This window comes from Triticum urartu, chromosome 2A (genome assembly GCF_056163025.1).
Source record: "Triticum urartu cultivar PI428250 chromosome 2A, HENAU_Tu73, whole genome shotgun sequence".
NCBI lineage: Eukaryota > Viridiplantae > Streptophyta > Magnoliopsida > Poales > Poaceae > Triticum > Triticum urartu.
In genome coordinates, this window is record NC_141874.1 from 620,513,964 (window position 1) to 620,526,235 (window position 12,272).

The window sequence follows — 12,272 nt, forward strand, 5'->3', positions numbered from 1 at the left end:
CATCTTGGTTCTTAGAGAACGATCTACGAGAGAGCTTTGAATAAGAAAGTGACATATGTTTAATTATCTCTTTTGTTTTATTTCAATAAAGACTATCATTCAAGTGAGAAAAACTTTCTGAACGGATACTTATAGCCAGAAATGAGAAGATCAAAGCTTATACCAAATTGCCCTGCTCTCGCTTATCACATGAATCCGAAGGATTGTGTTAGTCTTGCATGACCGTGGTCCTGATGACTTTTCATCATAACTGTGGTATTTTATTCTTCGGCGTCAGTTTAGCATGACCACGGTATTGACGACTTCCCGTCCGCGATCAACAATGACTGGTTGACTTCATTGATGGAGAGGCGGCAACAACGGTACCACTAACCGTTTCGAGAGGAAGACAACAACAAGACCCAGGGACCACAATATCTTTATTTATTTTTATATATGAGAGTGTATGGACTATTTTGTTTGTTTATTAGATCCGAGGTCCCTCTAAAAGCACTTCTTTTGCCAATTCTTAATTTCTGGAAATGTATATATATTGTATTTATTTTGAAGATTGCGTGAGAATAAGCAACACTTGAAGTCTAGTTTTTTTTGAGGATTAGTCTAGCTGAATCTAGGACCTATTGTCACACTCGTTGTGCATCGAGAAGGCTGATGCGGGAAGGAAATTCCTGGGCACGGACCCATGAGGCTAGTCATAGTGGGCAGTAACTTACTCCCCCCGTCAGGTGGAGAGTGTACATGTAGCTTCAAAATTTATTCATAAAAAAGTGTACTTCTATCTTTCCAATGTACTTTAAAGTAGGAAAAAATACTTCTCTCTCACCACACGGTAATCAAGACCAATAGCAATCTACACATGGTCTTCTTAATTGCTACTACATGCACTTAGCTCATTGGAGGTTGCGTAATTAAAGAGGAGAGAGATGGTGGCTTGCACCTTTTTAATGCATTTTTTACTCAACTCCATAATTTATCATAAACCTTCTAGATGTACACTCTTCACCGGACGAAGGGAGTAGACTAGTAACATATGCATGTTACTAGTCTATGTTACTATTATCATAGTGGGCAGTGAGTATAGTGTCATGAAAGCCTTCATTTATTATGTTGCAGACTCATTTTGCATTTGGTGCGTTATGTTACGGTAACATATTATGTTACTATAAACGTCTCTCTCCTTATTAACTCCATGTCACACGAGCACACATGTCTTGGGGTGCGTTATGTTACTACCTAAGTTAGGACATGTACAATGGGGGCAACACCTAGGTGCTGTCTTCGTACGTCCAGCTAGATGAAAACAAATGAGGCTATAGGTTCTATTTTTCTACATCCAACGCTCTTTTCTGAAGCCACCACATTATCCCAAAGCCACCGGTGAAGAAAACTGCAGCATGGCGTTAGGGGATGACGAACTGTTCCATCTCTCTCTACCTTTTTCTTCTACTTTTTTCCTTTCTCCCCCTTTTTCCCATGGAGAACCAGCCTCCTGTGCAAGCAGCAACTATCACCTGCAAGCAGCGGCTTGTCTGCCACCATGGCGTCAGAGCTTAGTTGGCTCGTGGGGCGATCGGTCTGGGGCGACGCAATGGCCATGCCCTTAGACTAGTTAGAATGGGTAGTAACATAGACTAGTAACATGCACATGTTACCAGTGTGCATGTTACTAGTCTATGTTACTACCTTTATAGTGGGGAGTAACATATGTGTGGTAACATGCAACACTTCATCTATTAGACTATAGACTCATTTTGCCTTGATATGTGTGATGTTACTCAGACTAGCCACAAATGGGTAGTAACATAGAGTAGTAACACATGCCCATGTTACTACTCTATGTTACTACCTCTATACTGGGGAGTAACATATGTGTGATAACATGCAACACTTCATTTATTAGGCTATAGACTCATTTTGCCTTGATATGTGTGATGTTACTCATACTAGTAGTAACTAGCTATGTTACCACATGCCTCTCTTTCTTTATTTATTGCTTGCCACATCATCTATTTTTATCTAGATATGTGTGATGTTACTACTTCCTCCGTCTAGGTGTGTAAGTCATCTTACGAAAACCAAATAATCCCAAAACACTTAGGCGCGGTGCATTAACTTCTACACCGTTTCTTGTTTCTTGACATATCAACCAATAAGAGATGAGGGATGTGCATGCTTTTAATGACTTGCGACTACCAAACACGACATGCAGTGGTTAGTTCATTGCATGCAAAACTATTAATTAGAAAATAAACATTAAGGTCTCTTGTTTTCCCCTCCTCGGTCATAGTGCACAACCTAAGATGACTTACCTAAACGGAGGGAGTACCTATGTTACTCCCATTGTGGGTAGTCTCATACTCCCTCTGGTCCTTTTTACTCTGCATATTATAATTCTCTAAAGTCAAACTTCACAAAGTTTGACCATATTTATATAAAAAATATCAACATCTGCCATGTTAAAGTTATATAATATGAAACTTTAAGTCATGACACATCTATTGATATTGATTTCAGATTATGAATGTTGGTACTTTTTTCTATAAAGTTGGTCAAATTTTACGAGGCTTGACTTCAGTCAAATCTTATATGCAAACTAAAAAGGACCGGATGGAGTACTACTAGTAACTAGCTATGTTATCACTTTCCTTCATTTCTTCATTTATTGCTTGCCACATCATCTGTTTTATCTAGATATGTGTGATGTTACTACCTATATTACTCCCATTGTGGGTAGTCTTAGTCCCACTATAAAAAAAAAAAGACAAACCCAAGGGCTAACCCTCGTTGGCTTTTCTTTATAGGAGAAACTCCGTGAGCACCGCGCGTCCGTGACGAGACACGAACTCGGGTGGGCTGGCAACAATCTCATCCTCTTAGTCCCACTATGGCTACTTGGCTAGCCTGACGTCGCAGTTTTCGAAAAAAAAGAAAAACAAGTATAACGTCGCAAATAAAAGGACGCGAGGCCCCGTTATTGCGTCGGAAGCGGTCAACGGGAGCACGCGAGGCCCCGGTGGTTAATCCGTAATTACACCCAACAACTCCAGGAGCGTCTCCAGATTGCGGAGAATACGACTCGACCCGGGAGCGGGGAGGCTAACCAACGAACGATACCTACCTAGGCAAAGGCAAAGGCAACGCCAGGCTGAGGCCACGCACCGTCCGTCTTGTCTCGCCGCAAACCTAACGAAAGCGCAGCGCTTTCGTCTCCGTCGCTAGGGTTTCGGTCCCCGCAAACTCGATCTTCCGCGAGGGCACGAGGTACGCACCGCTCGCCCGTGGTCTCCGGCCCGCCGATTCGACGCCCGCTTCCGCTAATTCCGTCTGCTCTTCTGGTGGTTTGCAGCCGGTGCTCTTGGTTCTGGTGTGGCGGCCTGAGAGAGATGCCGCCCAAGTCGGTTAAGAGGGGCGGCGCCGCGGCGGCGAGGAAGGGGTCGGCGACGAAGGCCAGACCGGCGAAGCCCCAGCCGGTCGCGGAGGAGGCGCCCGTCGAGGTGGTCAAGGCCGCGGAGGAGGCTCCCCCTAAGGTCGAGGAGCAGAAGCCGTCGCCGCCACCGCAGCAGCCGGCCGCTGAGGTGAAGGCCAAGGCGGATGCTGCTGAAAACGGCGCAAGCCACGCTGAAGGTATCACGTTTGCTCCTCTGTTTCGCGCATAGTTAGACTTTTTTCGCGTATAGATCTGTGCTACGCCGTGCCGTTTTTCCTTACTTGGGAGACCTCTTGTCTTTTCGTGTAAATGTGTGAGGATTTGACCTCTATGTAATTTTTAGACGATGGAGCTGCAAAAGAAACATATGAAGAGGAGGACAAAGGTGAACGGCTGGAGTTCGAGGATGAGCCAGAATATGAAGAGGAGCCTGCCGTCGACTACGACGAGAAGGATTTGGGGCAGTATGAGGAGCAATACGAGGACGGTGATGAAGGGTTGGAGTACACTGAAGATGTAGTCGAAGAGGAGACTGAGATGGTGGATGAGGAGGAACTGGATAATGGTGGGGATGATGGTGAGGGTGAGGAATATGAAAATGCAGATGAAGACCACGATGTGGACGTGGAGGACGAAGACCATCATGAAATGGTGAAAGCACATCGCAAGAGGAAGGAGTTTGAAGTTTTTGTTGGTGGGCTAGATAAAGATGCAACAGAAAGTGACCTGAGGAAAGTTTTCAGTGAAGTCGGCGAGATCACCGAAGTTCGTTTGATGATGAACCCAGTTACGAAGAAGAATAAAGGCTTTGCCTTCCTGCGATATGAGACTGTGGAGCAAGCAAAGCGTGCTGTCTCAGATCTGAAAAATCCGATGGTTGGCCTTATAACTGATTACATTTGTTTAATACATTCCTAAACAAAAAGAAAAATATTACATGTGTTTATAGTATATTTTGTTGCAAGTACATAACTGTTTCTGAAATTCTGTAGGTGCGAGGTAAGCAATGCGGTGTTGCTCCTAGTCGTGACAACGATACACTTTTTGTTGGCAATATCTGCAAGACATGGACAAAAGAACATGTATGGCACTCAAACTCTTTTTCTTTGATGCCTTTTTCCTGCATCTCGGTGTAAGAAATAATTTGTTTTGGAATTTACAGCTGAAGGAGAAACTGAAGATCTATGAGGTCGAGAATTTTGACGATTTAATATTGGTTGAGGATAGCAATAACCCAGGGATGAATCGTGGGTATGCTTTACTTGAGTTTTCTACTCGCCCTGAAGCTATGGATGCTTTCAGGCGGTTGCAGAAGAGGGATGTAGTCTTTGGAGTTGATCGCACTGCAAAGGTTTCTTTTGCCGATTCCTATCCTGAAGTCGATGATGAAATGATGGCACAGGTCAGCACTTGTTTTCTGCAGTAGTTTTAAGTGTCTCTGTTTTTCCCCCTCCCCTTTTAAGTGGGCATGATAGTATAAGTATTTTGATACTGTTTGGTCATACACTCTGGCAGCAGCTAGTTTCTAATTTCTGTTGTCATGTTTAATATTGGTATGACAATAATATGTTTAAAGTTACTGAATCCTCATTTTGGTTCTGTGGTTCAGGTCAGAACTGTATTTCTTGATGGTCTTCCCCCCTCATGGGAAGAAGATCGTGTTAAGAAGTACCTTAAAAAGTATGGAGCTATCGAGAAAGTTGAACTTGCCCGAAACATGCCTGCGGCCAAAAGAAAAGATTTTGGGTTTGTTACTTTTGATACGCATGATAATGCTGTTGCATGTGTTGATGGGATAACTAGTTCTGAGATTGGCGAAGGTGATAGCAAGGTTTGTTTTCCAACTGAGTTTGCTGTACCTTCTTAGCTGATTTTCCCATCTACTCAGCCCACTGTATGATAGATAAAATTATCACGCAATAATTTCTAACGATTATTATTTTGTGATTCAGGCAAAAGTGAGAGCCAGATTGTCAAGGCCAGTACAGAGACCTCCTAGAATGAAGCATGGATTAAGAGGAAATTTCAGGATTGGGCAAAGTGCTCCTCGAGGTGGCCGTTTCCCATACACTCGGCCTCCTCCACGCCGGCCTCTGCCACGTCTTGTACGACCTGATACTCGCTTACCTCCCATCAGGAGGCCTCCACTGAAGAGGCCAATAGATATTAGAGATAGACGCCCTGTTATGTCAATACCAGATAGAGTTAGGCGTTTGCCTCCTCCAGAGAGATCCTATGATAGAAGGCCCCCAGGTGCGTATAGATGGTACCCATTCTTTTTGTAGAACATTCAACTGTAGCCGCCGCATCAAATTTCTCAAACTTCATCTGTGTACAGCTCCTGTTTACCCAAAGAGAAGTCCAAGGAGGGAATATGGAAGGCGTGATGAACCTCTTCCGCCAAGGAGCAGAGCTACCTTTGCTGACTACGGTGCAAGAGTTCCAGTGGATAGGCGCCACACTTACAGGGATGACTATTCGCCCCGTGAATCGGCCTATTCAGACCTAGCTCCTCGCAGCGCTCCCCGTTTTTCTGAGAGGAGAGCATATGCTGATGACGGCTATGTAGAGAAGATTGACCGACCTTTGCCAACCTATAGGGAGAGCCGTGGACGTGATTATGATACAATATCTGGTTCAAAACGCTCATATGTTGAGATGGTGAGGGTAGTTTAATTTGTTGTTGCATTTTTTTCATGCACTTGCAGTTTATTCCTCAAATGAACCTGACTATTGTTAATGATTCAAGGATGACGTGCCTCCTCGGTATCACGACATTAGCGTTCGTCAGCCCAAGGCACGCTTAGATTATGATGTTGGTGGTAGCAGTGCTCGGTATGCAGATGCTTATACTGAGAGGTTGGTGTATATTTAGTAACATGCAGTCCTTTTGCTTGGTATTTGTTTGTTTTAGAGAACGTCTTGGTATTTGATTTTAATCTCATGTTCTTACAAATACCCATCCTTGAAGGCTTGGGCGGTCACATGTGGGATACAGTAGCAGCAGATCTGTTGCTGGTCATGACCCCGTGTATAGCAGCAGCCGCCATGGCTTGAGTTATGGAGGTATATACTCTTGAAGCCTATGCTATTTGTCATGATGCCTTTCTTGATCCAATGCTTATAACATTTTTAATGCATCTCATCTGTAGGTTCTGCGAGCACTGGAGATGCTGGTGGAAATTACTCTTCAAATTACAGTGCAGACTACATGCCTCGTGGATCTGATGTTAGTCTTCTTGAAGTATTATATGTCTAATGGATTTACTGCCTATTGCTCTCTCCAAGTCAAATATAGGTCCAGTGCTAGTGAAATATTTTTAAGCTTGACCATCTGTGAAGGAAAAACTACCAGCATCAACAACACCAAATTGATACTGCTAGATTCAACATAAAATGCACTTCCATAATGTATAATTATTTGTGTCAAGCAACCTTGTTTCATGGAAATTGACAATCAACATGTTACTGTTTGGTCAGGTTGGCGGGAGTTCATATTCATCGCATTACTCAGGTCGTAACACGGGCAGCAGTGGCTACTTTGGCGGCAGTGGTTCCAGTTCGTACTACTAAGGTGAAAGCTCTAATCAGTTTCAGTTTTCCTTCAGTTTAATTGCATTGCACATGAATTTTGTTCACCATCTGTCGCCATCATCCCCATCATTGCGCTAGTTGCTCACTTAGGAGATGGCAAATGTTTGCCCTTGTATCAAACACGGAACACCCTCCGTGATCAACCATGAATTATTTTAATGATACAGATTTGGCATCCGACCGTCTTTGTGGAACAGATGTGGCACCATAGGAGGTTGGTGTAGGCCATGGATTGTATGGAGCTACTTAACTTAAGGCCTATGGATCTGGACAAGTGGCAAGTGTGGACAATCAATAAGGCATGTCTGAAGGAGCCAGGAACATCGAGTTGGTTGAAGCAGTAGTCTTGTGGATGTTCCGGCATGTTTATTTAATGTAAGGCTTTGCTTTAGTTGGTCAAGAGTTGTGAACTAGCCAGCCATGGTGTGTTGACATGTTTACTTCCAGTGTTTCTATAACATTGAGAGATATGGAGTATTTCAATAAGTAATCTTTGAGGTCGTTTCCTTCCTGCAACACAAGGTGTTTTGGAGACTCCACCTTTGATGACCCAGCAGAAGATCAGACTTACAAATGAAGCCTTTGAAGTGAGCGCTTCATGTAAGGCTGTTACTTCTGAAACCTTTGGTTCAGACCATGCTGCATCTGTTCCCTAGTGGATTGAACTTTGCTACCTGAGACTGAAAGATCAGGTTGAAAATTTGGACTAGTTATTTGTTAAACTGCACTGCAGATAAAATTGGATTTGTTGGTTGCCAGGTTCTGGGAGAAACCTTTTATATGGCTCAAGTAGTTCTTTCACCAAGCAATTTCTTTGGCCTCCCCACAATTTTAAGATAACAGAACTCACAGCTACATGACTGGATGGCCTTGCAATGCTGTCAATTAGCAGCATAGAGTACATGGCACCAGATAATTTAACAAGCATTATCATCACCGAGCGCCATGGTTTATGAAATATCTTTGAACTTCTGCATGGAGCATGGATCATACATCTTTGAGCCAAATCTCTGTTGGATGGTTGCAAGTTTTGAAGAACTTTGCTGGAGGCATGAATCTGGTCTTTCTGAGTTGTGCTAATTCCTTTAGTATAGTTTTTAGTGCACTATGACTTAATATAGGTTATATATGACACGTTTAGGCCCTCATTGCATAATATAGGTTATGTATGTTACCTTTTGGCCCTCATTGCATTGATTATTGGGTGTGGGGGTTGGGGCGTATGGTTTTAGAAGAACCGAAATTCTGATATTGAATTTCCTTCCTTGCATCGTCTATTTGTAAACCAATGATGTTTGAGACCAGCTAGAGGTTCTGCATCTACAAGTTTATAAACAACAACCACTATTGATGTCCGTCTTTTGTGAGTTGCTGATTTCATGAGCTAACTCGAAGAAATAGGTAGGTGAAAGAGATGTTGAAAATACAAATTATAGAGGCTACATAGAGCAGCAATAAGGCTGACCAAACTGTATTAATACCATCCTTCTATGCGCTGTAACAACGAGGGAATTGCTTGATTGGTTGACTGGAGATCAAAGTAATGCATTCTTGGTTTGGCTACTCTTGCAAAGGGGCTTGATATGTGGCCTCTTCTGATGCATCATTGAGATGGCAGTCTTCAGAAACAAAGCAGTGGTTTTAACAGAGCGCTTTGTTGGCTGTCATCTAGTGTTTAATATTTGTTGGAGTAGGGACTTCTTGATGGAAATGAACAAGATGTTATCGGATCTTTTAGATGGCATTAGATCAATAGTGCAAGGAAAGTTTACACAATTCAGCAAAATGAGAGGGTGGAAGTGAATCTGGAGATGTGGATTGAAAGTGTGATGGAATCAGCACCGGCTGGTTGATTTAATGCTTATATGATGAAAAGAAGGCTGCTTGACTTTTAGGACAAAGGTAGATCAGGGGGAAAGGTGGCTATTAATTTACAAGTATTGCATGTGGAAGAAACATTTTTTCTTCAAATTGCAAGTATAAAAGCTCAGTCTGAGTTTTTGCATTACGGGCTATGCAATTGAGTCTACTGAACCATGCAGTTAGGTCCAAATTGTTTTTATTAGTAGAAACATTGATAACCTGCGTTCATGAAGATGAACTGTATATGCTCGCTCTTATGTTTTTTACCATTTGAGTAATGAGTTATGTTACTACAATCTTCATGTATATTTGACTACTATATGCTCACACTAATTTTGAATTTCGGTTACAAAGGGGCAATTATTCTAAGCTTGCGTTTAACTTACAATGCTTTAACTATCTTGTGTATCATGCATATTTACTATTAACCCGAGTCCTGCTGCTGATATTGCATTTCAGTTGAATCTTGCACTAATATAACTTAAAATATGTTGTATTTCCTGTGTTGCCTGAGTTTGATCAAAAAATTGTTCCAAGCACTGCTACTTCTATCAGTCTCTTCTCCAGAGAGCGTGGGTGTAGAATAGGTAGATGTAGTAGTGGTGCAACTGTTGCACAGGCTTCTTGTATCATATAAACTTTTTTTGACCACCCTGTATCCACGTGGATTGTTTTCTACTCCTATATTTTTAGCACTGTAAGCAATACGATGAGCATGAAATGTTTCAAAAAAGTATCGATACTTGTGTGGATGGTTTCGCATGCATCAAAGATGTTTCAGTTCTGTTCTGTTCTTGGCTAACATGCTGTTGCGGTGGTGCCACCTCGCCGGTATGAATTGAGCCCTTTTATTTGAACTCTAATTGAGTCTGTTGTCAAACGGTCGGGCGGAACGGAAGTGAACGCACATGTAATTTATATGTTGCCCTGAAAAAAGGTAATTTGTATGTGGTCGGTACTGTGATTGACGCTTACCTATTCCGTGATCACTTGCGCTTGCTGTGCGAGCTACAAGTCTGAATTCTCGGCAGAGGTTGGCTACGTTCTCGAACTTAACTTAGCTGACTTCAACGGCTGCTGCGTTACGCCAACGTGCTACCGTTGACGATTGGTGGTCACAGCCATTTTCGTGTGTAAAAAATGTAAACAAAGATGATCTGGGCTTCTGAGTGGTGCCGCAAAACTCCACCGCGCCGCTCTCCGTTTCTCGTTAACCCCACCTGAGCTTTGTGCGTGTATAGAAGGGATATCTTTGGCGATCCAACGCCTGAGCTACCAATTCTGGTGGAATTGGATTCTATGGTTGCCGCGAAGATGATTCAGTTGCAAGAAGTGGATAGATCCTTATACTCAGCCATCGTAAGAGAGATTCAGTACCTTTTGAGTCTTCGTAGATCTTGTATTACTTTTGCTAGTCGTGCTCAGAATAAGATTACCTTTGCTAGATCTGAAGGTAGGATTATGACTTGGCTTGGTTCTGGACCTTCAGTATTTTTGGATTTTGAGTAATACAAGTCTTCTACCCGCAAAAAAAAAACCCCACCTTTTGCCAGATGCACGGTGGCTGCACGCCTGGATCCTGTAGGCGCGGGCACCGGGCAGGCACGTCGACCAAACGCGGAGGCGGAGCCAAGCCAATGCCGGTTGCACGCGCCACCAACCGCACGTCTCGCACCGTACCAGTCCGGTCCCGGAAACACGCGCGTAGGGAGCCGCTCCGTCCTTGCCGGCTGCCGCGCGAGGCACGCCACTACCACGCCGTCCGGCCCCGCCAAACCCACCCCACGCGCGCTCCCTCCGGACCCGGGCCAGCACAGGCGTGAACCACCCCTCCGGCCGGGGCACCGCGCACTCTCAAACGTCTCCATCCCGCTCGCGTCCACGCCGGACCGGCCGCGCGATGCCGCCGCCCGGCCTCGTCGCATCCATCACACGCGGGGGGCATGCGGTGCGCATCTTCCCTCGCCCGGCCCCGTCAGCCACCAGGCGGCACGTCGGCGCCTCCTCGGCCATCACGCCGCGGGGTCACGTCAGTCAGTCACGCACGCCGCGGCAGCCGCGCCGCGCGCCACCTTGCCGCACCCGCACGCCACCTTCCCCGTACCAGGTCACCGCACCGCAATGCCGCCGCGCGCGGCCAGCGACACGCCACTTTCACGCCCGCACTCCTCTCCCCCAATATAATAACAATTTCTTTTCCCTTATTATTAATTTCCTCGAGCACCCAGCTTTTCCTTCCAGCCCTCCGATCCGCTCGGGCAGCGGCATCGGACGGCCACGGGGGAGGGGGGAGGGGAGGGCGCCAGCCTCCGATGGTCAAGGCGTCAACCCCACAAGCCGCGGTAGGCGCCGCCGCCGCGGCCGCTGCCGCCCACCGCCCGCCGCCCACCGCCACCCCTCGTAGCCGCCTAAACATGACTCCGCCTCCGTTATAACCCCCCGCCCCTCCGCCTCCGCCTCCACCCCCCACCCCCGCCTCGCCATCGACGCCATGGCCCCGCCTTCTCCCCCCGCCCACGCGGCCCGGCGCGTGCCGCCCCCGTGCTGGACCCCCGAGGAGACCGTCGCGCTCGCGCGCGCCTACACCGCGCGCCGCCTCGCCGTCGGCCGCGCCCACCTCAGCTCCGCCGACTGGGCCGCCGTCGCCGCGGCCGCCACCCCGTCCAAGACCGCCAGGCAGTGCCGCCACAAGGTCGAGAAGCTCCGCCGCCGCCTCCGCTCCAAGCGCCGCCGCCCTTGCCCCATCCTCGACGGCATAGATCTGCTCGACGACCCTTCGTCGTCCCCCTCGCGCTCCCACTCCCCGTCCCCGCCGCCGCCCGCCTCCCCGCTTCCCCCCTCTCCCTCCCCGCCCAAGAAGAGGAGGCGGCCCGATCCCGATGAAGAAGGGTATTATGCCGGGGAGAGCGACGTGGTGCAGGCGGTGAGGGCGATCGGAGAGGGATTCGTGCGCGCCGAGCTGAGGAGGATGGAGGCGGCGAGGGAGTCGCAGCGGATGCGCATGGAGATGGCCCTGCGGCACCTCGACGCGCAGCGCCGGCTCCTGGACGGCCTCGTTGGCCGCATCGTCGACGCGTTGGAATGAAGCGGCGGCGCGGCAAAGGTGTCCCCTCCTTTCAAGATCTTTCGTGCTTTCTCCTGGTTACACACTCCCTGGCGAGTTGAGGTGTTTAGAGCTACGTCCTTCATATACTCCATGTACCTGTGATGGTCTGATGGATCCTGGTTGTCTCATCACATAGATGTAGATGCGTAGAGAGCAAATCCTGCTGCTTTTACTGTCTTCTGTATAGTTGTCTGGCCGAGTGGAAGCACTTCTTATGGGAAAGAAATGGATCTTGAGTTTTCTTCACCTTGTACTTGCATATTGCGTTCAAATTTGTTTGGA

At 46.6% G+C, this 12,272-nt stretch overlaps 2 protein-coding genes across 3 annotated transcripts; both read left to right on the forward strand.

The window, feature by feature from the left end:
* The first annotated feature begins 3,082 nt into the window (after positions 1 to 3,082).
* LOC125539230 (RNA-binding (RRM/RBD/RNP motifs) family protein) lies at positions 3,083 to 7,511 on the forward strand. 2 transcript variants are annotated; one of them, XM_048702616.2, is made up of 13 exons: positions 3,083 to 3,261; positions 3,347 to 3,624; positions 3,771 to 4,303; positions 4,420 to 4,509; positions 4,590 to 4,829; positions 5,037 to 5,258; positions 5,380 to 5,680; positions 5,766 to 6,088; positions 6,177 to 6,286; positions 6,399 to 6,493; positions 6,580 to 6,656; positions 6,908 to 7,001; positions 7,189 to 7,511. In XM_048702616.2, the coding sequence occupies exons 2-12, from the start codon at positions 3,384 to 3,386 to the stop codon at positions 6,998 to 7,000; spliced, it is 2,325 nt and encodes a 774-aa protein (XP_048558573.1). In that variant the 5' UTR covers positions 3,083 to 3,261; positions 3,347 to 3,383; the 3' UTR covers position 7,001; positions 7,189 to 7,511. The 2 variants fall into 2 exon arrangements, with proteins under 2 accessions (XP_048558573.1, XP_048558572.1); XM_048702615.2 differs by having other exon boundaries at positions 7,219 to 7,511.
* Positions 7,512 to 10,521: 3,010 nt separating this feature from the next.
* On the forward strand, positions 10,522 to 12,236 carry LOC125539232 (uncharacterized). The gene has a single exon (XM_048702619.2). It carries the CDS (start codon positions 11,376 to 11,378, stop codon positions 11,967 to 11,969), a length of 594 nt encoding a protein of 197 aa, XP_048558576.1. The 5' UTR covers positions 10,522 to 11,375; the 3' UTR covers positions 11,970 to 12,236.
* Positions 12,237 to 12,272: the final 36 nt, after the last annotated feature.

Excerpts from the sequence above, each read along its gene's own strand:
- LOC125539230 (XM_048702616.2), top strand. The coding sequence starts at position 3,384 with ATGCCGCCCAAGTCGGTTAAGAGGGGCGGCGCCGCGGCGGCGAGGAAG. Across the intron at positions 4,510-4,589 it reads AGACATGGACAAAAGAACAT|CTGAAGGAGAAACTGAAGAT; the intron begins GTATGGCACTCA and ends TGGAATTTACAG. Across the intron at positions 5,681-5,765 it reads CTATGATAGAAGGCCCCCAG|CTCCTGTTTACCCAAAGAGA; the intron begins GTGCGTATAGAT and ends ATCTGTGTACAG.
- LOC125539232 (XM_048702619.2), top strand. The coding sequence starts at position 11,376 with ATGGCCCCGCCTTCTCCCCCCGCCCACGCGGCCCGGCGCGTGCCGCCC.